General features: G+C 40.6%; 1 protein-coding gene across 2 annotated transcripts in view; it reads right to left on the reverse strand.

The window, feature by feature from the left end:
• The window catches only part of fbn2 (fibrillin 2), a 349,375-nt gene that overhangs the window by 168,616 nt on the left and 157,121 nt on the right, over positions 1-23,638 (reverse strand). For both annotated transcript variants that reach the window (XM_036976697.2, XM_090233643.1), the window contains 5 exons: positions 16,046-16,171; positions 14,571-14,696; positions 13,467-13,619; positions 13,281-13,352; positions 12,778-12,903 (listed from right to left, as the gene is read on the reverse strand). In XM_036976697.2, coding sequence (XP_036832592.2) covers positions 12,778-12,903; positions 13,281-13,352; positions 13,467-13,619; positions 14,571-14,696; positions 16,046-16,171 — 603 coding nt within the window. The remainder of the gene's footprint in view (positions 1-12,777; positions 12,904-13,280; positions 13,353-13,466; positions 13,620-14,570; positions 14,697-16,045; positions 16,172-23,638) is intronic.

The following is a 23,638-nucleotide window of genomic DNA, read 5'->3' on the forward strand; positions in this document are numbered from 1 at the left end:
TCTATAGTCGTATCCAACGTTACATCAGGTGTTTCTATAGTCGTATCCAACGTTACATCAGGTGTTTCTATAGTCGTACCTGACGTTACATCAGGTGTTTCTATAGTCGTATCCAACGTTACATCAGGTGTTTCTATAGTCGTATCCAACGTTACATCAGGTGTTTCTATAGTCGTATCCAACGTTACATCAGGTGTTTCTATAGTCGTATCCAACGTTACATCAGGTGTTTCTATAGTCGTATCCAACGTTACATCAGGTGTTTCTATAGTCGTACCCAACGTTACATCAGGTGTTTCTATAGTCGTATCCAACGTTACATCAGGTGTTTCTATAGTCGTATCCAACGTTACATCAGGTGTTTCTATAGTCGTATCCAACGTTACATCAGGTGTTTCTATAGTCGTATCCAACGTTACATCAGGTGTTTCTATAGTCGTATCCAACGTTACATCAGGTGTTTCTATAGTCGTACCCAACGTTACATCAGGTGTTTCTATAGTCGTATCCAACGTTACATCAGGTGTTTCTATAGTCGTATCCAACGTTACATCAGGTGTTTCTATAGTCGTATCCAACGTTACATCAGGTGTTTCTATAGTCGTATCCAACGTTACATCAGGTGTTTCTATAGTCGTATCCAACGTTACATCAGGTGTTTCTATAGTCGTACCTGACGTTACATCAGGTGTTTCTATAGTCGTATCCAACGTTACATCAGGTGTTTCTATAGTCGTACCTGACGTTACATCAGGTGTTTCTATAGTCGTACCTGACGTTACATCAGGTGTTTCTATAGTCGTATCCAACGTTACATCAGGTGTTTCTATAGTCGTATCCAACGTTACATCAGGTGTTTCTATAGTCGTATCCAACGTTACATCAGGTGTTTCTATAGTCGTATCCAACGTTACATCAGGTGTTTCTATAGTCGTATCCAACGTTACATCAGGTGTTTCTATAGTCATACCTGACGTTACATCAGGTGTTTCTATAGTCGTACCTGACATCAGGTGTTTCTATAGTCGTATCCAACGTTACATCAGGTGTTTCTATAGTCGTACCTGACGTTACATCAGGTGTTTCTATAGTCGTATCCAACGTTACATCAGGTGTTTCTATAGTCGTATCTAACGTTACATCAGGTGTTTCTATAGTCGTATCCAACGTTACATCAGGTGTTTCTATAGTCATATCCAACGTTACATCAGGTGTTTCTATAGTCGTACCTGACGTTACATCAGGTGTTTCTATAGTCGTACCCAACGTTACATCAGGTGTTTCTATAGTCGTACCTGACGTTACATCAGGTGTTTCTATAGTCGTATCCAACGTTACATCAGGTGTTTCTATAGTCGTATCCAACGTTACATCAGGTGTTTCTATAGTCGTATCCAACGTTACAGCAGGTGTTTCTATAGTCATACCTGACGTTACATCAGGTGTTTCTATAGTCGTATCCAACGTTACATCAGGTGTTTCTATAGTCGTATCCAACGTTACATCAGGTGTTTCTATAGTCATATCCAACGTTACATCAGGTGTTTCTATAGTCGTATCCAACGTTACATCAGGTGTTTCTATAGTCGTATCCAACGTTACATCAGGTGTTTCTATAGTCCTACCTGACGTTACATCAGGTGTTTCTATAGTCGTACCTGACGTTACATCAGGTGTTTCTATAGTCGTATCCAACGTTACATCAGGTGTTTCTATAGTCGTATCCAACGTTACATCAGGTGTTTCTATAGTCGTATCCAACGTTACATCAGGTGTTTCTATAGTCCTACCTGACGTTACATCAGGTGTTTCTATAGTCGTACCTGACGTTACATCAGGTGTTTCTATAGTCATATCCAACGTTACATCAGGTGTTTCTATAGTCGTATCTAACGTTACATCAGGTGTTTCTATAGTCGTATCCAACGTTACATCAGGTGTTTCTATAGTCGTATCCAACGTTACATCAGGTGTTTCTATAGTCGTATCCAACGTTACATCAGGTGTTTCTATAGTCGTATCCAACGTTACATCAGGTGTTTCTATAGTCGTATCCAACGTTACATCAGGTGTTTCTATAGTCGTATCCAACGTTACATCAGGTGTTTCTATAGTCGTATCCAACGTTACATCAGGTGTTTCTATAGTCGTATCCAACGTTACATCAGGTGTTTCTATAGTCGTATCCAACGTTACATCAGGTGTTTCTATAGTCGTATCCAACGTTACATCAGGTGTTTCTATAGTCGTATCCAACGTTACATCAGGTGTTTCTATAGTCATATCCAACGTTACATCAGGTGTTTCTATAGTCATATCCAACGTTACATCAGGTGTTTCTATAGTCGTATCCAACGTTACATCAGGTGTTTCTATAGTCGTATCCAACGTTACAGCAGGTGTTTCTATAGTTGTATCCAACGTTACATCAGGTGTTTCTATAGTCGTATCCAACGTTACATCAGGTGTTTCTATAGTCGTATCCAACGTTACATCAGGTGTTTCTATAGTCATATCCAACGTTACATCAGGTGTTTCTATAGTCGTATCCAACGTTACATCAGGTGTTTCTATAGTCGTATCCAACGTTACATCAGGTGTTTCTATAGTCGTATCCAACGTTACATCAGGTGTTTCTATAGTCGTACCTGACGTTACATCAGGTGTTTCTATAGTCGTATCCAACGTTACATCAGGTGTTTCTATAGTCCTACCTGACGTTACATCAGGTGTTTCTATAGTCCTACCTGACGTTACATCAGGTGTTTCTATAGTCGTATCCAACGTTACATCAGGTGTTTCTATAGTCGTATCCAACGTTACATCAGGTGTTTCTATAGTCGTATCCAACGTTACATCAGGTGTTTCTATAGTCATATCCAACGTTACATCAGGTGTTTCTATAGTCGTACCTGACGTTACATCAGGTGTTTCTATAGTCGTATCCAACGTTACATCAGGTGTTTCTATAGTCGTATCCAACGTTACATCAGGTGTTTCTATAGTCGTATCCAACGTTACATCAGGTGTTTCTATAGTCGTACCTGACGTTACATCAGGTGTTTCTATAGTCGTATCCAACGTTACATCAGGTGTTTCTATAGTCGTACCTGACGTTACATCAGGTGTTTCTATAGTCGTACCTGACGTTACATCAGGTGTTTCTATAGTCGTATCCAACGTTACATCAGGTGTTTCTATAGTCGTATCCAACGTTACATCAGGTGTTTCTATAGTCGTACCTGACGTTACATCAGGTGTTTCTATAGTCGTACCTGACGTTACATCAGGTGTTTCTATAGTCATACCTGACGTTACATCAGGTGTTTCTATAGTCGTATCCAACGTTACATCAGGTGTTTCTATAGTGGTATCCAACGTTACATCAGGTGTTTCTATAGTGGTATCCAACGTTACATCAGGTGTTTCTATAGTCGTATCCAACGTTACATCAGGTGTTTCTATAGTCGTATCCAACGTTACATCAGGTGTTTCTATAGTCGTATCCAACGTTACATCAGGTGTTTCTATAGTCGTATCCAACGTTACATCAGGTGTTTCTATAGTCGTATCCAACGTTACATCAGGTGTTTCTATAGTCGTATCCAACGTTACATCAGGTGTTTCTATAGTCGTATCCAACGTTACATCAGGTGTTTCTATAGTCGTATCCAACGTTACATCAGGTGTTTCTATAGTCGTATCCAACGTTACATCAGGTGTTTCTATAGTCGTATCCAACGTTACATCAGGTGTTTCTATAGTCATATCCAACGTTACATCAGGTGTTTCTATAGTCATATCCAACGTTACATCAGGTGTTTCTATAGTCGTATCCAACGTTACATCAGGTGTTTCTATAGTCGTATCCAACGTTACAGCAGGTGTTTCTATAGTTGTATCCAACGTTACATCAGGTGTTTCTATAGTCGTATCCAACGTTACATCAGGTGTTTCTATAGTCGTATCCAACGTTACATCAGGTGTTTCTATAGTCATATCCAACGTTACATCAGGTGTTTCTATAGTCGTATCCAACGTTACATCAGGTGTTTCTATAGTCGTATCCAACGTTACATCAGGTGTTTCTATAGTCGTATCCAACGTTACATCAGGTGTTTCTATAGTCGTACCTGACGTTACATCAGGTGTTTCTATAGTCGTATCCAACGTTACATCAGGTGTTTCTATAGTCCTACCTGACGTTACATCAGGTGTTTCTATAGTCCTACCTGACGTTACATCAGGTGTTTCTATAGTCGTATCCAACGTTACATCAGGTGTTTCTATAGTCGTATCCAACGTTACATCAGGTGTTTCTATAGTCGTATCCAACGTTACATCAGGTGTTTCTATAGTCATATCCAACGTTACATCAGGTGTTTCTATAGTCGTACCTGACGTTACATCAGGTGTTTCTATAGTCGTATCCAACGTTACATCAGGTGTTTCTATAGTCGTATCCAACGTTACATCAGGTGTTTCTATAGTCGTATCCAACGTTACATCAGGTGTTTCTATAGTCGTACCTGACGTTACATCAGGTGTTTCTATAGTCGTATCCAACGTTACATCAGGTGTTTCTATAGTCGTACCTGACGTTACATCAGGTGTTTCTATAGTCGTACCTGACGTTACATCAGGTGTTTCTATAGTCGTATCCAACGTTACATCAGGTGTTTCTATAGTCGTATCCAACGTTACATCAGGTGTTTCTATAGTCGTACCTGACGTTACATCAGGTGTTTCTATAGTCGTACCTGACGTTACATCAGGTGTTTCTATAGTCATACCTGACGTTACATCAGGTGTTTCTATAGTCGTATCCAACGTTACATCAGGTGTTTCTATAGTGGTATCCAACGTTACATCAGGTGTTTCTATAGTGGTATCCAACGTTACATCAGGTGTTTCTATACTCGTATCCAACGTTACATCAGGTGTTTCTATAGTCGTATCCAACGTTACATCAGGTGTTTCTATAGTCGTACCTGACGTTACATCAGGTGTTTCTATAGTCGTATCCAACGTTACATCAGGTGTTTCTATAGTCGTATCCAACGTTACATCAGGTGTTTCTATAGTCGTATCCAACGTTACATCAGGTGTTTCTATAGTCGTATCCAACGTTACATCAGGTGTTTCTATAGTCGTATCCAACGTTACATCAGGTGTTTCTATAGTCGTATCCAACGTTACATCAGGTGTTTCTATAGTCATATCCAACGTTACATCAGGTGTTTCTATAGTCGTACCTGACGTTACAGCAGGTGTTTCTATAGTCGTATCCAACGTTACATCAGGTGTTTCTATAGTCGTACCTGACGTTACATCAGGTGTTTCTATAGTCGTACCTGACGTTACATCAGGTGTTTCTATAGTCGTACCTGACGTTACATCAGGTGTTTCTATAGTCGTATCCAACGTTACATCAGGTGTTTCTATAGTCGTATCCAACGTTACATCAGGTGTTTCTATAGTCATATCCAACGTTACATCAGGTGTTTCTATAGTCGTATCCAACGTTACATCAGGTGTTTCTATAGGCATATCCAACGTTACATCAGGTGTTTCTATAGTCGTACCTGACATTACAGCAGGTGTTTCTATAGTCGTATCCAACGTTACATCAGGTGTTTCTATAGTCGTATCCAACGTTACATCAGGTGTTTCTATAGTCGTATCCAACGTTACATCAGGTGTTTCTATAGTCGTATCCAACGTTACATCAGGTGTTTCTATAGTCGTATCCAACGTTACATCAGGTGTTTCTATAGTCGTATCCAACGTTACGTCAGGTGTTTCTATAGTCGTATCCAACGTTACATCAGGTGTTTCTATAGTCGTATCCAACGTTACATCAGGTGTTTCTATAGTCGTATCCAACGTTACATCAGGTGTTTCTATAGTCGTATCCAACGTTACATCAGGTGTTTCTATAGTCGTATCCAACGTTACATCAGGTGTTTCTATAGTCGTACCTGACGTTACATCAGGTGTTTCTATAGTCGTATCCAACGTTACATCAGGTGTTTCTATAGTCGTATCCAACGTTACATCAGGTGTTTCTATAGTGGTATCCAACGTTACATCAGGTGTTTCTATAGTCGTATCCAACGTTACATCAGGTGTTTCTATAGTCGTATCCAACGTTACATCAGGTGTTTCTATAGTCGTATCCAACGTTACATCAGGTGTTTCTATAGTCGTATCCAACGTTACATCAGGTGTTTCTATAGTCGTATCCAACGTTACATCAGGTGTTTCTATAGTCGTATCCAACGTTACATAAGGTGTTTCTATAGTCATACCTGACGTTACATCAGGTGTTTCTATAGTTGTACCTGATGTTACATCAGGTGTTTCTATAGTCGTATCCAACGTTACATCAGGTGTTTCTATAGTCGTATCCAACGTTACATCAGGTGTTTCTATAGTCATATCCAACGTTACATCAGGTGTTTCTATAGTCGTACCTGACGTTACAGCAGGTGTTTCTATAGTCGTATCCAACGTTACATCAGGTGTTTCTATAGTCGTATCCAACGTTACATCAGGTGTTTCTATAGTCGTATCCAACGTTACATCAGGTGTTTCTATAGTCGTATCCAACGTTACAGCAGGTGTTTCTATAGTCGTATCCAACGTTACATCAGGTGTTTCTATAGTCGTATCCAACGTTACATCAGGTGTTTCTATAGTCGTATCCAACGTTACATCAGGTGTTTCTATAGTCGTATCCAACGTTACATCAGGTGTTTCTATAGTCGTATCCAACGTTACATCAGGTGTTTCTATAGTCGTATCCAACGTTACATCAGGTGTTTCTATAGTGGTATCCAACGTTACATCAGGTGTTTCTATAGTCGTATCCAACGTTACATCAGGTGTTTCTATAGTCGTATCCAACGTTACATCAGGTGTTTCTATAGTCGTACCTGACGTTACATCAGGTGTTTCTATAGTCCTATCCAACGTTACATCAGGTGTTTCTATAGTCGTATCCAACGTTACATCAGGTGTTTCTATAGTCGTATCCAACGTTACATCAGGTGTTTCTATAGTCGTATCCAACGTTACATCAGGTGTTTCTATAGTCGTATCCAACGTTACATCAGGTGTTTCTATAGTCGTATCCAACGTTACATCAGGTGTTTCTATAGTCGTATCCAACGTTACATCAGGTGTTTCTATAGTCGTATCCAACGTTACATCAGGTGTTTCTATAGTCGTACCTGACGTTACATCAGGTGTTTCTATAGTCGTATCCAACGTTACATCAGGTGTTTCTATAGTCGTATCCAACGTTACATCAGGTGTTTCTATAGTGGTATCCAACGTTACATCAGGTGTTTCTATAGTCGTATCCAACGTTACATCAGGTGTTTCTATAGTCGTATCCAACGTTACATCAGGTGTTTCTATAGTCGTATCCAACGTTACATCAGGTGTTTCTATAGTCGTATCCAACGTTACATCAGGTGTTTCTATAGTCGTATCCAACGTTATATCAGGTGTTTCTATAGTCGTATCCAACGTTACATAAGGTGTTTCTATAGTCATACCTGACGTTACATCAGGTGTTTCTATAGTCGTACCTGACGTTACATCAGGTGTTTCTATAGTCGTATCCAACGTTACATCAGGTGTTTCTATAGTCGTATCCAACGTTACATCAGGTGTTTCTATAGTCGTATCCAACGTTACATCAGGTGTTTCTATAGTCGTATCCAACGTTACATCAGGTGTTTCTATAGTCGTATCCAACGTTACATCAGGTGTTTCTATAGTCATATCCAACGTTACATCAGGTGTTTCTATAGTCGTATCCAACGTTACATCAGGTGTTTCTATAGTCGTACCCAACGTTACATCAGGTGTTTCTATAGTCGTATCCAACGTTACATCAGGTGTTTCTATAGTCGTATCCAACGTTACATCAGGTGTTTCTATAGTCGTATCCAACGTTACATCAGGTGTTTCTATAGTCGTATCCAACGTTACATCAGGTGTTTCTATAGTCGTATCCAACGTTACATCAGGTGTTTCTATAGTCGTACCCAACGTTACATCAGGTGTTTCTATAGTCGTATCCAACGTTACATCAGGTGTTTCTATAGTCGTATCCAACGTTACATCAGGTGTTTCTATAGTCGTATCCAACGTTACATCAGGTGTTTCTATAGTCGTATCCAACGTTACATCAGGTGTTTCTATAGTCGTATCCAACGTTACATCAGGTGTTTCTATAGTCGTACCTGACGTTACATCAGGTGTTTCTATAGTCGTATCCAACGTTACATCAGGTGTTTCTATAGTCGTACCTGATGTTACATCAGGTGTTTCTATAGTCGTACCTGACGTTACATCAGGTGTTTCTATAGTCGTATCCAACGTTACATCAGGTGTTTCTATAGTCGTATCCAACGTTACATCAGGTGTTTCTATAGTCGTATCCAACGTTACATCAGGTGTTTCTATAGTCGTATCCAACGTTACATCAGGTGTTTCTATAGTCGTATCCAACGTTACATCAGGTGTTTCTATAGTCATACCTGACGTTACATCAGGTGTTTCTATAGTCGTACCTGACATCAGGTGTTTCTATAGTCATATCCAACGTTACATCAGGTGTTTCTATAGTCGTACCTGACGTTACATCAGGTGTTTCTATAGTCGTATCCAACGTTACATCAGGTGTTTCTATAGTCGTATCTAACGTTACATCAGGTGTTTCTATAGTCGTATCCAACGTTACATCAGGTGTTTCTATAGTCATATCCAACGTTACATCAGGTGTTTCTATAGTCGTACCTGACGTTACATCAGGTGTTTCTATAGTCGTACCCAACGTTACATCAGGTGTTTCTATAGTCGTACCTGACGTTACATCAGGTGTTTCTATAGTCGTATCCAACGTTACATCAGGTGTTTCTATAGTCGTATCCAACGTTACATCAGGTGTTTCTATAGTCGTATCCAACGTTACAGCAGGTGTTTCTATAGTCATACCTGACGTTACATCAGGTGTTTCTATAGTCGTATCCAACGTTACATCAGGTGTTTCTATAGTCGTATCCAACGTTACATCAGGTGTTTCTATAGACATATCCAACGTTACATCAGGTGTTTCTATAGTCGTATCCAACGTTACATCAGGTGTTTCTATAGTCGTATCCAACGTTACATCAGGTGTTTCTATAGTCCTACCTGACGTTACATCAGGTGTTTCTATAGTCGTACCTGACGTTACATCAGGTGTTTCTATAGTCGTATCCAACGTTACATCAGGTGTTTCTATAGTCGTATCCAACGTTACATCAGGTGTTTCTATAGTCGTATCCAACGTTACATCAGGTGTTTCTATAGTCCTACCTGACGTTACATCAGGTGTTTCTATAGTCGTACCTGACGTTACATCAGGTGTTTCTATAGTCATATCCAACGTTACATCAGGTGTTTCTATAGTCGTATCTAACGTTACATCAGGTGTTTCTATAGTCGTATCCAACGTTACATCAGGTGTTTCTATAGTCGTATCCAACGTTACATCAGGTGTTTCTATAGTCGTATCCAACGTTACATCAGGTGTTTCTATAGTCGTATCCAACGTTACATCAGGTGTTTCTATAGTCGTATCCAACGTTACATCAGGTGTTTCTATAGTCGTATCCAACGTTACATCAGGTGTTTCTATAGTCGTATCCAACGTTACATCAGGTGTTTCTATAGTCGTATCCAACGTTACATCAGGTGTTTCTATAGTCGTATCCAACGTTACATCAGGTGTTTCTATAGTTGTATCCAACGTTACATCAGGTGTTTCTATAGTCGTATCCAACGTTACATCAGGTGTTTCTATAGTCATATCCAACGTTACATCAGGTGTTTCTATAGTCATATCCAACGTTACATCAGGTGTTTCTATAGTCGTATCCAACGTTACATCAGGTGTTTCTATAGTCGTATCCAACGTTACAGCAGGTGTTTCTATAGTTGTATCCAACGTTACATCAGGTGTTTCTATAGTCGTATCCAACGTTACATCAGGTGTTTCTATAGTCGTATCCAACGTTACATCAGGTGTTTCTATAGTCATATCCAACGTTACATCAGGTGTTTCTATAGTCGTATCCAACGTTACATCAGGTGTTTCTATAGTCGTATCCAACGTTACATCAGGTGTTTCTATAGTCGTATCCAACGTTACATCAGGTGTTTCTATAGTCGTACCTGACGTTACATCAGGTGTTTCTATAGTCGTATCCAACGTTACATCAGGTGTTTCTATAGTCCTACCTGACGTTACATCAGGTGTTTCTATAGTCCTACCTGACGTTACATCAGGTGTTTCTATAGTCGTATCCAACGTTACATCAGGTGTTTCTATAGTCGTATCCAACGTTACATCAGGTGTTTCTATAGTCGTATCCAACGTTACATCAGGTGTTTCTATAGTCATATCCAACGTTACATCAGGTGTTTCTATAGTCGTACCTGACGTTACATCAGGTGTTTCTATAGTCGTATCCAACGTTACATCAGGTGTTTCTATAGTCGTATCCAACGTTACATCAGGTGTTTCTATAGTCGTATCCAACGTTACATCAGGTGTTTCTATAGTCGTATCCAACGTTACATCAGGTGTTTCTATAGTCGTATCCAACGTTACATCAGGTGTTTCTATAGTCGTATCCAACGTTACATCAGGTGTTTCTATAGTCGTACCTGACGTTACATCAGGTGTTTCTATAGTCGTATCCAACGTTACATCAGGTGTTTCTATAGTCGTACCTGATGTTACATCAGGTGTTTCTATAGTCGTACCTGACGTTACATCAGGTGTTTCTATAGTCGTATCCAACGTTACATCAGGTGTTTCTATAGTCGTATCCAACGTTACATCAGGTGTTTCTATAGTCGTATCCAACGTTACATCAGGTGTTTCTATAGTCGTATCCAACGTTACATCAGGTGTTTCTATAGTCGTATCCAACGTTACATCAGGTGTTTCTATAGTCATACCTGACGTTACATCAGGTGTTTCTATAGTCGTACCTGACATCAGGTGTTTCTATAGTCATATCCAACGTTACATCAGGTGTTTCTATAGTCGTACCTGACGTTACATCAGGTGTTTCTATAGTCGTATCCAACGTTACATCAGGTGTTTCTATAGTCCTACCTGACGTTACATCAGGTGTTTCTATAGTCGTACCTGACGTTACATCAGGTGTTTCTATAGTCATATCCAACGTTACATCAGGTGTTTCTATAGTCGTATCTAACGTTACATCAGGTGTTTCTATAGTCGTATCCAACGTTACATCAGGTGTTTCTATAGTCGTATCCAACGTTACATCAGGTGTTTCTATAGTCGTATCCAACGTTACATCAGGTGTTTCTATAGTCGTATCCAACGTTACATCAGGTGTTTCTATAGTCGTATCCAACGTTACATCAGGTGTTTCTATAGTCGTATCCAACGTTACATCAGGTGTTTCTATAGTCGTATCCAACGTTACATCAGGTGTTTCTATAGTCGTATCCAACGTTACATCAGGTGTTTCTATAGTCGTATCCAACGTTACATCAGGTGTTTCTATAGTCGTATCCAACGTTACATCAGGTGTTTCTATAGTCGTATCCAACGTTACATCAGGTGTTTCTATAGTCATATCCAACATTACATCAGGTGTTTCTATAGTCATATCCAACGTTACATCAGGTGTTTCTATAGTCGTATCCAACGTTACATCAGGTGTTTCTATAGTCGTATCCAACGTTACAGCAGGTGTTTCTATAGTTGTATCCAACGTTACATCAGGTGTTTCTATAGTCGTATCCAACGTTACATCAGGTGTTTCTATAGTCGTATCCAACGTTACATCAGGTGTTTCTATAGTCATATCCAACGTTACATCAGGTGTTTCTATAGTCGTATCCAACGTTACATCAGGTGTTTCTATAGTCGTATCCAACGTTACATCAGGTGTTTCTATAGTCGTATCCAACGTTACATCAGGTGTTTCTATAGTCGTACCTGACGTTACATCAGGTGTTTCTATAGTCGTATCCAACGTTACATCAGGTGTTTCTATAGTCCTACCTGACGTTACATCAGGTGTTTCTATAGTCCTACCTGACGTTACATCAGGTGTTTCTATAGTCATATCCAACGTTACATCAGGTGTTTCTATAGTCGTATCCAACGTTACATCAGGTGTTTCTATAGTCGTATCCAACGTTACATCAGGTGTTTCTATAGTCATATCCAACGTTACATCAGGTGTTTCTATAGTCGTACCTGACGTTACATCAGGTGTTTCTATAGTCGTATCCAACGTTACATCAGGTGTTTCTATAGTCGTATCCAACGTTACATCAGGTGTTTCTATAGTCGTATCCAACGTTACATCAGGTGTTTCTATAGTCGTACCTGACGTTACATCAGGTGTTTCTATAGTCGTATCCAACGTTACATCAGGTGTTTCTATAGTCGTACCTGACGTTACATCAGGTGTTTCTATAGTCGTACCTGACGTTACATCAGGTGTTTCTATAGTCGTATCCAACGTTACATCAGGTGTTTCTATAGTCGTATCCAACGTTACATCAGGTGTTTCTATAGTGGTATCCAACGTTACATCAGGTGTTTCTATAGTCGTACCTGACGTTACATCAGGTGTTTCTATAGTCCTATCTGACGTTACATCAGGTGTTTCTTCAGCTATTCTAGTACCTAACTTTAGGGACTGAATGTTTCCTCAACGTTACCTTCACAGATGATCAGCAGGTCGTTGTAGCTGAAGCCGGTGGGACACTCGCAGCGGAAGCTCCCTATCTGGTTGATACAGACCCCGCTAGCACAGATACCTGGAATTTCTCTGCACTCATTAATATCTGAAACAGGAAGCAAACCGAATTTTAACAAATCTGTCATATCTTTACTTAAAGTTAAGTCACACTGTAGATGGTTCTTACACTTACAAGTAGCTGAATAGACAGATGCATGTACTGTGTGACATAACTGTTTTTTAATTTAAAAAATGTGCACCCTTTTTTCCCCAATTTCGTGGCATCCAATTGGTAGTTACAGCCTTGTCTCATCGCTGCAACTCCCGTCGAGCGAGAGAGACGAACGTCGAGAGCCGTGCGTCCTCCGAAACCACTGCGCCACTCGGGAGACCCCCATAACTTTTTTTAGGACCAGAAGTGAACGTGGTTCATGTAAAAAATAATACAAGTTGACTAAGTAGGAGCAGAATAGTATGTCTCACCCACTGCTTTCCCAGTTTCAATATCCAGTTTGAAGCCAGGGATGATGTTTCCACAAAGTGTCTTATAGTCACCTGGAAAGCAAAGCCATTCAAAACACTTTTTTACCATGAATAATGCTGTGTATCTGAGTGTGTGTGTCTGTGTCTGTGTGTGTGTGTGTATACGTGCATGCGTGTGCTACTGACCAGTCCCGGGGGTTGGGCAGGCTTCGCAGGGCTTGTTCCAGGCCTTGCCCACGTTATAGGCACAGCAGCAGATCTTGTGGGTGAGGTTGAAGGGCAGCTCGTTCTCACACGTTGTGCCGTTGAAGTTCCTGTAGCACAGGCTCTTTCTCATGTCTGTTTTTTTTTTTTTAAAGGAACATGGTGGCACAATCAGTTGACCAGTAGAAGATTGTGGTTAAGATAGATTTGATTATGGTTTTAGTAATGTGACGATGTGCCATATGTGATATGTGGTTGTTTCACCTATCTATTTATATGAATGCACTGATTGTAAAGTCGCTCTGGATAAGAGAGTCTGCTAAATGACTGAAACGTCATGTAATAATTAAAATTAAAAAAGTAGGTTACATTAATTAATGAGTTTATATTATTGCAGCATGAGGAATCAGGATGAGGTATATTCCAGACCTGGGTTCAAGTACTCCCTGACGAAGGCCATGCACCCGAAATGAGTCGAGTTTTAAAAACTTTGTTTCCATTGAACATGCCATACAAATAAAGGCATTTTAATTAATTATATGTAGAGTGCCTTGGTCCTCCTTTCTTTTTGATGACCAATTTACCCCTTTTATCAAAGAGCCCCTTCTGTCTACCAACATCTACGGTTGTGTACCTTAGCAGCGCTTCCTTCCTCCTTTTTATCTACTCTTTTAAATATTTTTAATACTTTGAGTGTTTTCTCTAGGGAGACTACTCTAGCCTGACTGGAGGGCCAGGTGGGCGGGGTTTGACCTTTTGGGACTATACCAGGAATGCTCAATCAACCACAGGTACAGTGTTTGAAATGATTTCAAATAATATAATAATATACGCCATTTAGCAGACGCTTTTATCCATACCCGCATACATTTTACGTATGGGTGGTCCTGAGAATCGACCCCATTATCCGGGTGTTGCAAGCCCCATGTCCTACAAACTGAGCCTACAGAAGGCCAACAAGTAGTCTTTAAACCCAGGTCTGGAGTGTACAGAACACATGACTGTGAGTGACTTTGGATAAACGTGTTTCTTCTCATTGAAATACTATATTGTTCTTATTTATACGTTGTGTAATGAAGCACTCACCCATGCAGTTGTTTCCCCCGTTGATCTGCATGTAATCCTGTGGACACACACAGGTGTAGTTCCCCAGTGTGTTGTAGCAGGTGCCAGGGCCGCAGATTACAGGATTCACCACACACTCGTCAATGTCTGCAGGGTCACAGAGGTGATCAGTTCATGGTATTGATGAAAAAAACCTGGTGTCTAATGCTGTGTTTTAGTTATGTTGCTCATAGTTGGTTTTCATTATATTTTGAGCCCACTATTAGAACGTATGTGGATTTTTTTTTAAATCAGGTTACACCGTTACGGTATATGATATATAATTTTTTTTATTTATCGTAAAACTTCAATTAAACGTTGAGACTCAAATAGAGCAGCCTGTCCCTTTTAATAGCACACATTTTAGAAAATAAAACATCTGTTTAAAATAAACACAGGGTCTAAATTAATTGTTTATGAGGTTACCATGAATTACCATGAATTGTTAAAAAGGTTTCATGTTTGATCTGTTACATTAAATAATTCAATAATGACTCTAAAAATGATGACAATCATCCGTTTTTATCGCTAGTAAGAAACTGCTAGCCATTGGCTGTTAACAGCTGAGAACTGCTAGCCATTGGCTGCTAACAGCTGAGAACCGCAAGCCATTGGCTGCTAACAGCTGAGAACTGCTAGCCATTGGCTGCTAACAGCTGAGAACTGCTAGCCATTGGCTGCTAACAGCTGATAACTGCTAGCCATTGGCTGCTAACAGCTGAGAACTGCTAGCCATTGGCTGCTAACAGCTGAAAACTGCTAGCCATTGGCTGCTAACAGCTGAGAACCGCTAGCCATTGGCTGCTAACAGCTGAGAACCGCTAGCCATTGGCTGCTAACAGCTGAGAACTGCTAGCCATTGGCTGCTAACAGCTGAGAACTGCTAGCCATTGGCTGCTAACAGCTGAGAACTGCTAGTTAACTGGCAAGCACAAAAACAGTCAACAGATCCCTAAAAATCATCCGATCACTCTATTGGGGCGAAAGTAAGAACTGCCGAAAAATCCACAGTCAAAGAGGAGAATAATTACTCTGTCAAGTAAAAGTTTTTAAGCCAAAAGAAACGTGACACAGAGTGTAAACGATAACACAGTGCAGGAAATGAAGATATGTATTAAAATGCAGGAAGTGAATGCTGGAATTTAACAATAAACTATTCAAATTAGCAAAGCTGTGTGCATTAACGATACAGAAGCAAGGCTCAAATAGAAGCCTGTCTAACAAGTGCCTGCTGTGTTTAGTGATTTAAGTTTTTTTTTAAAACACTTTACAGTATGTAAAAAATATTTTTAAAAATAAAATAATGTAAGCTATACAAAAATGAGCAGTCAGGGTGAATTATCACTATTATGGCATGGTGTCTCACCCTCACAGATAATTGAATGGGATGTTAAATGGCATGGTGTCTCACCTTCACAGATGATTGAAAGGGGATGTTAAATGGCATGGTGTCTCACCTTCACAGATGCGACTGTCTATGTTGAGGTAGTAGCCAGGAGGACAGTCACACGAGAAGCTGCCAAACGTGTTGACACAGTTTCCTCCCTGACACAGGCCTGGCAGCTCCAAACACTCATCTATGTCTGGAGGAGAAGACAAAACAAGATTACAGAATGATCCCAATGAGCCCAATGATCCCAAACATCCCAATGATCTCAAACATCCCAATGATCCCAATGATCCCAAACATCCCAATGATCCCAATCATCCCAATGATCCCAAACAACCCAGTGATCCCAAACATCCCAATGATCCCAAACATCCCAGTGATCCCAAACATCCCAATGATCCCAAACATCCCAATGATCCCAATGAGCCCAATGATCCCAAACATCCCAGTGATCCCAAACATCCCAATGATCCCAAACATCCCAGTGATCCCAAACATCCCAATGATCCCAAACATCCCAGTGATCCCAAACATCCCAGTGATCCCAAACATCCCAATGATCCCAAACATCCCAATGATCCCAAACATCCCAGTGATCCCAAACATCCCAACGATCCCAAACATCCCAATGATCCCAAACACCCCAATGATCTCAATGATCTCAAACATCCCAATGATCTCAAACATCCCAATGATCTCAAACATCCCAATGATCCCAAACATCCCAATGATCCCAAACATCCCAATGATCCCACACATCCCAATGATCCCAAACATCCCAATGATCTCAAACATCCCAAACATCCCAATGATCCCAAACATCCCAATGATCCCACACATCCCAATGATCTCAAACATCCCAATGATCTCAAACATCCCAATGATCTCAAACATCCCAATGATCCCAGTGATCCCAAACATCCCAATGATCCCAAACATCCCACTGATCTCAAACATCCCAATGATCACAAACATCCTGAGATTCCAGAAACATCCCAATAATCCCAAACATCCGAAACATCCCAAGATTCCAGAAACATCCCAATAATCCCAAACATCCGAAACATCCCAAGATTCCAGAAACATCCCAATGATCCCAAACATCCCAATGATCTCAAACATCCCAATGATCACAAACATCCCAATGATCACAAACATCCCAAGATTCCAGAAACATCCCAATGATCCCAAACATCCCAAGATTCCAGAAACATCCCAATAATCCCAAACATCCGAAAGAGTCCAAGATTCCAGAAACATCCCAATGATCCCAAACATCCTGAGATTCCAGAAACATCCCAATAATCCCAAACATCCGAAACATCCCAAGATTCCAGAAACATCCCAAAAATCCTAGTTTGACATTTGCACAAATCATGAGTCGATGTCAATGGAAGATCTGTGCAAAAAAGTCAGTTATAGGATTTGAGCCTTACAGATGGTATCAACAAAGGTTTAGGTTCCAGACTCTTATCAATGGAATCAGAATCAAAGGTTAAGTTCCAGACTCTTGTCAATTTCATCAGAATCAAAGGTTAGGTTCCAGACTCTTATCAATGGAATCAGAATCAAAGGTTTTTGTTTTCTCTACATGATATTACAACCAAAACTGTATTAAAATTACAAATCCTTGCAAAAGATTGATCATATAGATTTATATTAAAAGAGCTTGTTCTTGAACGCAGCCCGCAACGCGGTTAGCCATTGTGGCTGGGACCGCAGATTGTCCCGGGTTTGTGGCTGTCTAGATCCCTGCTGTTTGTTGTTTTCAATTTTCCCCGTGACCTGTCCTCTCTGGAACTGCCAGGGGTAAAACAGCCTAACATACGTTGCTAGCTACCATGACAAAGACCTAAGCGCCGGCAGGAGTACCGTTGAGGACGGTGCCTGTGGTGTCTCTCTATCACACGTGATGGATCTTTTAAAGAAACAAAAAGAGACCAACAAGCAGTTGTTACAACAACAAGAAAATAGTTTCAAGTGTTTTGTCCAAATACTTGTGGATTCTACTAATAAAAGAATGGATGACCTGACCAGAGAGGTCCAGGACCTGAAGAATAGTTTGCAGTTCTCCCAGGGTCAGCTCGACAGGTTGAAACAGGTTGAAACAGGAGAACGGCAAGATGACAGCAATCTGGAAGTCATTGAGAGAGGACATCAGTTCTGTGTGTGAATCCATGATAACAATGACAGATAAATCAGACTATCTGGAGGGACAATCAAGGCGAAACAACATGGTTGTGGACGGAATTGCAGAAACTCCACATGAGACCTGGATGGAGGACAAAGTGAGGGAAATTATCTCTGAGAAATTGAAGATGGACCACAGGAAGATTGAGGTGGAGCGCGCCCACAGGATTCGAAAACCAACCACGGGCCCAGGTGACAGGCCCAGGACGATAGTGGTCAAGTTTCTGAGGTTCAAAGACAATGTAGCTGTTCTGGAAAGAGCCAAGAACTTGAGAGGAACATATATCTTCCTCAACGAGGACTATCCTGAAGCTGTGTGCCAGAAGAGGAAAGAACTGATCCCAGCCATGAAAGCTGCCAGAGCGTGTGGGGACATTGCGTACATCCTCTACGACAGACTCATTGTCCACCCTCCCTCCCAGAAGTCTGGAAGGGATGAGAGAGCCAAGCCTATGGGTTCATAGCCTCAACCCTGCAGCACACGCACACACACACACACACACACACCCACACACAAACACACACACACACACAAATTGATTAATGGACTGCTGAATATTTTTTTTTTTTCTTGCTTTGTCATTTCTTTTCAATATTTTGTTTTTCTCTGATAAACTACCCAGGAAAGGGCTGAAAATAGCCCATATGAATATATGTAGCCTTAGAAATAAGGTTCATGAAATCAATAACTTGCTAACATCAGATAACATTCATATACTAGCCATTTCTGAGACTCACTTAGATTATTCATTTGATGATACATCAGTAGCAATACAAGGACATAAAATCTATAGAAGAGACAGGAATGCTTATGGGGTAGGTGTTGCTGTATATATTCAGAGCCATATCCCTGTAATGCCTAGAGAAGATCTTATGTCAAGTGTTATTGAAGTGTTGTGGTTGCAGGTTCCCTTGGCTCATCTAAAGCCTTTCCTTTTGGGGTGTTGCTATAGGCTACCAAGTGCTAACAGTTAGTATCTAAATAATATGTGTGAAATGCTTGATAGTGTATGTGATGTAAACAGAGAGGTCTACTTTCTTGGAACCAGAATATTCACTGGTTTTCATCAAGCTGTCTGCTCAACAGGAAGCTTCTCACTGTAACCAGTGCCTGTAATCTGGTTCAGGTTATTAATCAACCTACCAGGGTGATTACAAACACTACAGGAACAAGATCATCCACATGTATCAATCACATGTTTACTAATACGGTAGAACTTTGTTCTAAAGCTGTATCCGTACCCATTGGATGCAGTGATCACAATATAGTGGCTATATACAGGAAAGACAAAGTTCCAACAGCTGGGCCTAAAATAGTGTATAAGAGATCATACAAAACATTTTGCTGTGACTCTTCTGTGGACTATGTTAAATATATGTGTTGGTCTGATGTGATAAATGAGGAGCATCCAGACTCTGCACTTCATGAATTTACGAAATCGCTTCTTCCAATTATTGATAAACATGAACCTGTTAAGAAACTGACTGGTAGAACTGTTAAGGCTCCATGGATTGATGAGGAATTAAAAAACTGTCTGGTTGAAAGAGATGGGGGGAAAAGGAAGTGGCTGATAAGTCTAGCTGCACATCTGACTGGCTGACTTACTGCACATCTGACTGGCTGACTTACTGCACATCTGACTGGCTGACTTACTGTACATCTGACTGGCTGACTTACTGCACATCTGACTGGCTGACTTACTGCACATCTGACTGGCTGACTTACTGCACATCTGACTGGCTGACTTACTGCACATCTGACTGGCTGACTTACTGCACATCTGACTGGCTGACTTACTGCACATCTGACTGGCTGACTTACTGCACATCTGACTGGCTGACTTACTGCACATCTGACTGGCTGACTTACTGTACATCTGATTGGTTTACTTACTGCAAACTGAGAAATTATGTGACTGAACTCAACACAAAGAAGAAGAAACTTCATTATGAAGCCAAGATCAACGATATAAAGAATGAGGGAAAAACACTTTGGAGTACTTCAAATGAAATTATGGGCAGAAAGACAAATTCAACTCCCTCTTTCATCGAATCAGATGGCTTATTCAATTTTGTAAAGTTAGTGTGGGAGAGGTGGAAAAATGATTGTTAATTATCAATAATGACAACTTAGATGGAAAGCTACTGAGGATGGTAGCTGACTCTATAGCCACTCCTATCCGTCATATTGTTTAATCTGAGCCTAGAGGAAAGTCTTTGTCTTCAGGCCTGGAGCCAAAGAAGTCATTCCGCTACCCAAGAGTGGTAAAGCGGCCTTTACTGGTTCTAACAGCAGACCGACAGTTGAAGTCAGAAGTGTAAATATACACCTTAGCCAAATACATTAAACTCAGTTTTTCACAATTCCTGACATTTAATACTTGGAAAATACTTGTAAAAATGTCCTTTCTTAGTAGGATCCCCACTTTATTTTAAGAATGTGAAATGTCAGAAAAATAGTAGAGAGACTGATTTATTTCAGCTTTTATTTCTTTCATCACATTCCCAGTGGGTCAGAAGTTTACATACACTCAATTAGGGTTTGGTAGCATTGCCTTTAAATTGTTTAACTTGGGTCAAACATTTTGGGTAGCCTTCCACAAGCTTCCCACAATAAGTTGGGTGAATTTTGGCCCATTCCTCCTGACAGAGTCAGGTTTGTAGGCCTCCTTGCTCGCACACACTTTTTCAGTTCTGCCAACACATTTTCTATAGGATTGAGGTCAGGGCTTTGTGATGGCCACTCCAATACCTTGACTTTGTTGTCCCTTAAGCCATTTTGCCACAACTTTGGAAGTATGCTTAGGGTCATTGTCCATTAGGAAGACTCATTTGCAACCAAGCTTTAACTTCCTGACTGATGTCTTGAGATGTTTCTTCAATATATCCACATAATTTTCCTCCCTCATGGTGCCATCTATTTGTGAAGTGCACCAGTCCCTCCTGCAGCAAAGCACCCCCACAACATGATGCTGCCACCCCCATGCTTCACGGTTGGGATGGTGTTCTTCGGCTTGCAAGTCTCCCCTTTTTCCTCTAAACATAACGATGGTCATTGTGGCCAAACAGTTATATTTCTGTTTCATCAGATCAGATGACATTTCTCCAAAAAGTATGATGCATTTTTATGGGGGTTTTGGAGCAGTGGCTTCTTCCTTGCTGAGTAACCTTTCAGGTTATGTTGATATAGGACTCGTTTTTACTGTGGCTATAGATACTTTTGTACCTGTTTCCTTCAGCATCTTCACAAGGTCCTTTGCTGTTGTTCTGGGATTGACTTGCACTTCTCGCACCCAAGTATGTTCATCTCTAGGAGACAGAACACGTCTCCTTCATGAGCGGTATGACGGCTGTGTGGTCCCATGGTGTTTATACTTGCGTACTATTGTGTTTGTACAGATGAACGTGGTACCTTCAGGCGTTTGGAAATTGCTCCCAAGGATGAACCAGACTTGCGGAGGTCTCCAATTCTCTTTTTAGGTCTTGGCTGATTTCTTTTGATTTTCTCATGATGTCAAGCAAAGAGGCACTGAGTTGAAGGTAGGCCTTTAAATACATCCACAGGTACACCTCCAATTGACAGTCAACTTACTGTATGTAAACTTCTGACCCACTGGAATTGTGATACAGTGAATTATAAGTGAAATAATCTGTCTGTAAACAATTGTGGGAAAAATGAGTTGTGTCATGCACAAAGTAGATGTCCTAACCGACTTGCCAAAACTATAGTTTGTTAACAAGAAATGTGTGGAGTGGTTGAAAAACGAGTTTTAATGACTCCAGCCTAAGTGTATGTAAACTTCTGACATCAACTGTATACGCTTGCTGCCAGCTCCTAGAAAACTGTTGGAAAGGACTGTGTTTGACCAAATACAATGCTATTTCTCTGTAAACAAATTAACAACAGACTGTCTGCATGCTTATAGAGAAGGGCACTCAACATGTACTGAACTGACAGAAATGACTGATGATTGGTTGAAAGAAATAGATAATAAGAAGATTGTGGGAGCTGTACTGTTAGATTTCAGTGCAGCCTTTGATATTACTGACCATAAGCTGTTGTTGAGAAAACTTAAGTGCTATGGTTTTTCAACCTCTGCCATATCGTGGATTCAGAGCTATCTATCTAATAGAACTCAGAGGGTTTTATTTAATGGAAGCTTCTCTAATGTCAAACATGTAAAGTGTGGTGTACCGCAGGGCAGCTCTCTAGGCCCTCTACTCTTTTCTATTTTTACCAATGACCTGCCGCTGACATTAAACAAAGCATGTGTGTCCATGAATGCTGATGATTCAACCATATACGTGTAACGGCTCTCGTTTGTAGAATGAAGAGTGGACCAAGGCGCAGCGTGGAAAATGTTCATGATTTGAATATTCAAAAACACTTAAACAAAATAACAAACGTGAAAACGAAAGCGCACAGTTCTGTCAGGCACAGACACTAAACAGAAAACAAGATCCCACAAACTCAGGTGGAAAACAGGCTGCCTAAGAAATGATTCCCAATCAGAGACAACGATAGACAGCTGCCTCTGATTGGGAACCATACCCGGCCAAAAACAAAGAAATAGAAAACATAGAATTTCCCACCCGAGTCACACCCTGACCTAACCAAACATGGAGAAGAATAAGGATCTCTAAGGTCAGGGCGTGAAAATACGCATCAGCAACCACAGCTAATGAAGTCACTGAAACCCTTAACAAAGAGTTGCAGTCTGTTCTGGAATAGGTGGCCAGTAATAAACTGGTCCTGAACATCTCTAAAACTAAGAGCATTGTATTTGGTACAAATCATTCCTTAAGTTCTAGACCTCAGCTGAATCTGGTAATGAATGGTGTGGCTGTTGAACAAGTTGAGGAGACTAAATTACTTGGTGTTGCCTTAGATTGTAAACTGTCATGGTCAAAACATATAGATTCAATGGTTGTAAAGATGGGGAGAAGTCTGAAGTCTGTCCATAATAAAGAGATACTCTGCTTTTTGACACCACACTCCACAAAGCGAGTCCTGCTCTAGTTATATCTGATCTTGATTATTGTCCAGTCGTGTGGTCCAGTGCTGCAAGGAAAGACCTAGTTAAACTGCAGCCGGTCCAGAACAGGGAGCCGCGTTTTGCTCTTCATTGTGGTCAGAGGGCTGATATAAATACTATGCATTTCAGTCTCTCTTGGCTAAGAGTTGAGGAGAGACTGACTGCATCACTTATTTTTACAAGAAACGTTAATGTGTTAAATCCCTAATTGTTTGCAGAGTCAACTTACACACAGCTCTGACACACACACTTACCTCACCAGACATGCCACCAGGGGTCTTTTCACGGTCCCCAAATACAGAACAAATTCAAGGAAGCGTACAGTATTATATAGAGCCCTTATAGAATGGAACTCTGTTCCATCTCATATTGCTCAAATAAACAGCGAACTTGGTTTCAAAAAACAGATAAAGCAACACCTCTCCCCCATGTGA

This window comes from Oncorhynchus mykiss, chromosome 5, assembly GCF_057628025.1.
Source record: "Oncorhynchus mykiss isolate SJ-2025 chromosome 5, ASM5762802v1, whole genome shotgun sequence".
NCBI lineage: Eukaryota > Metazoa > Chordata > Actinopteri > Salmoniformes > Salmonidae > Oncorhynchus > Oncorhynchus mykiss.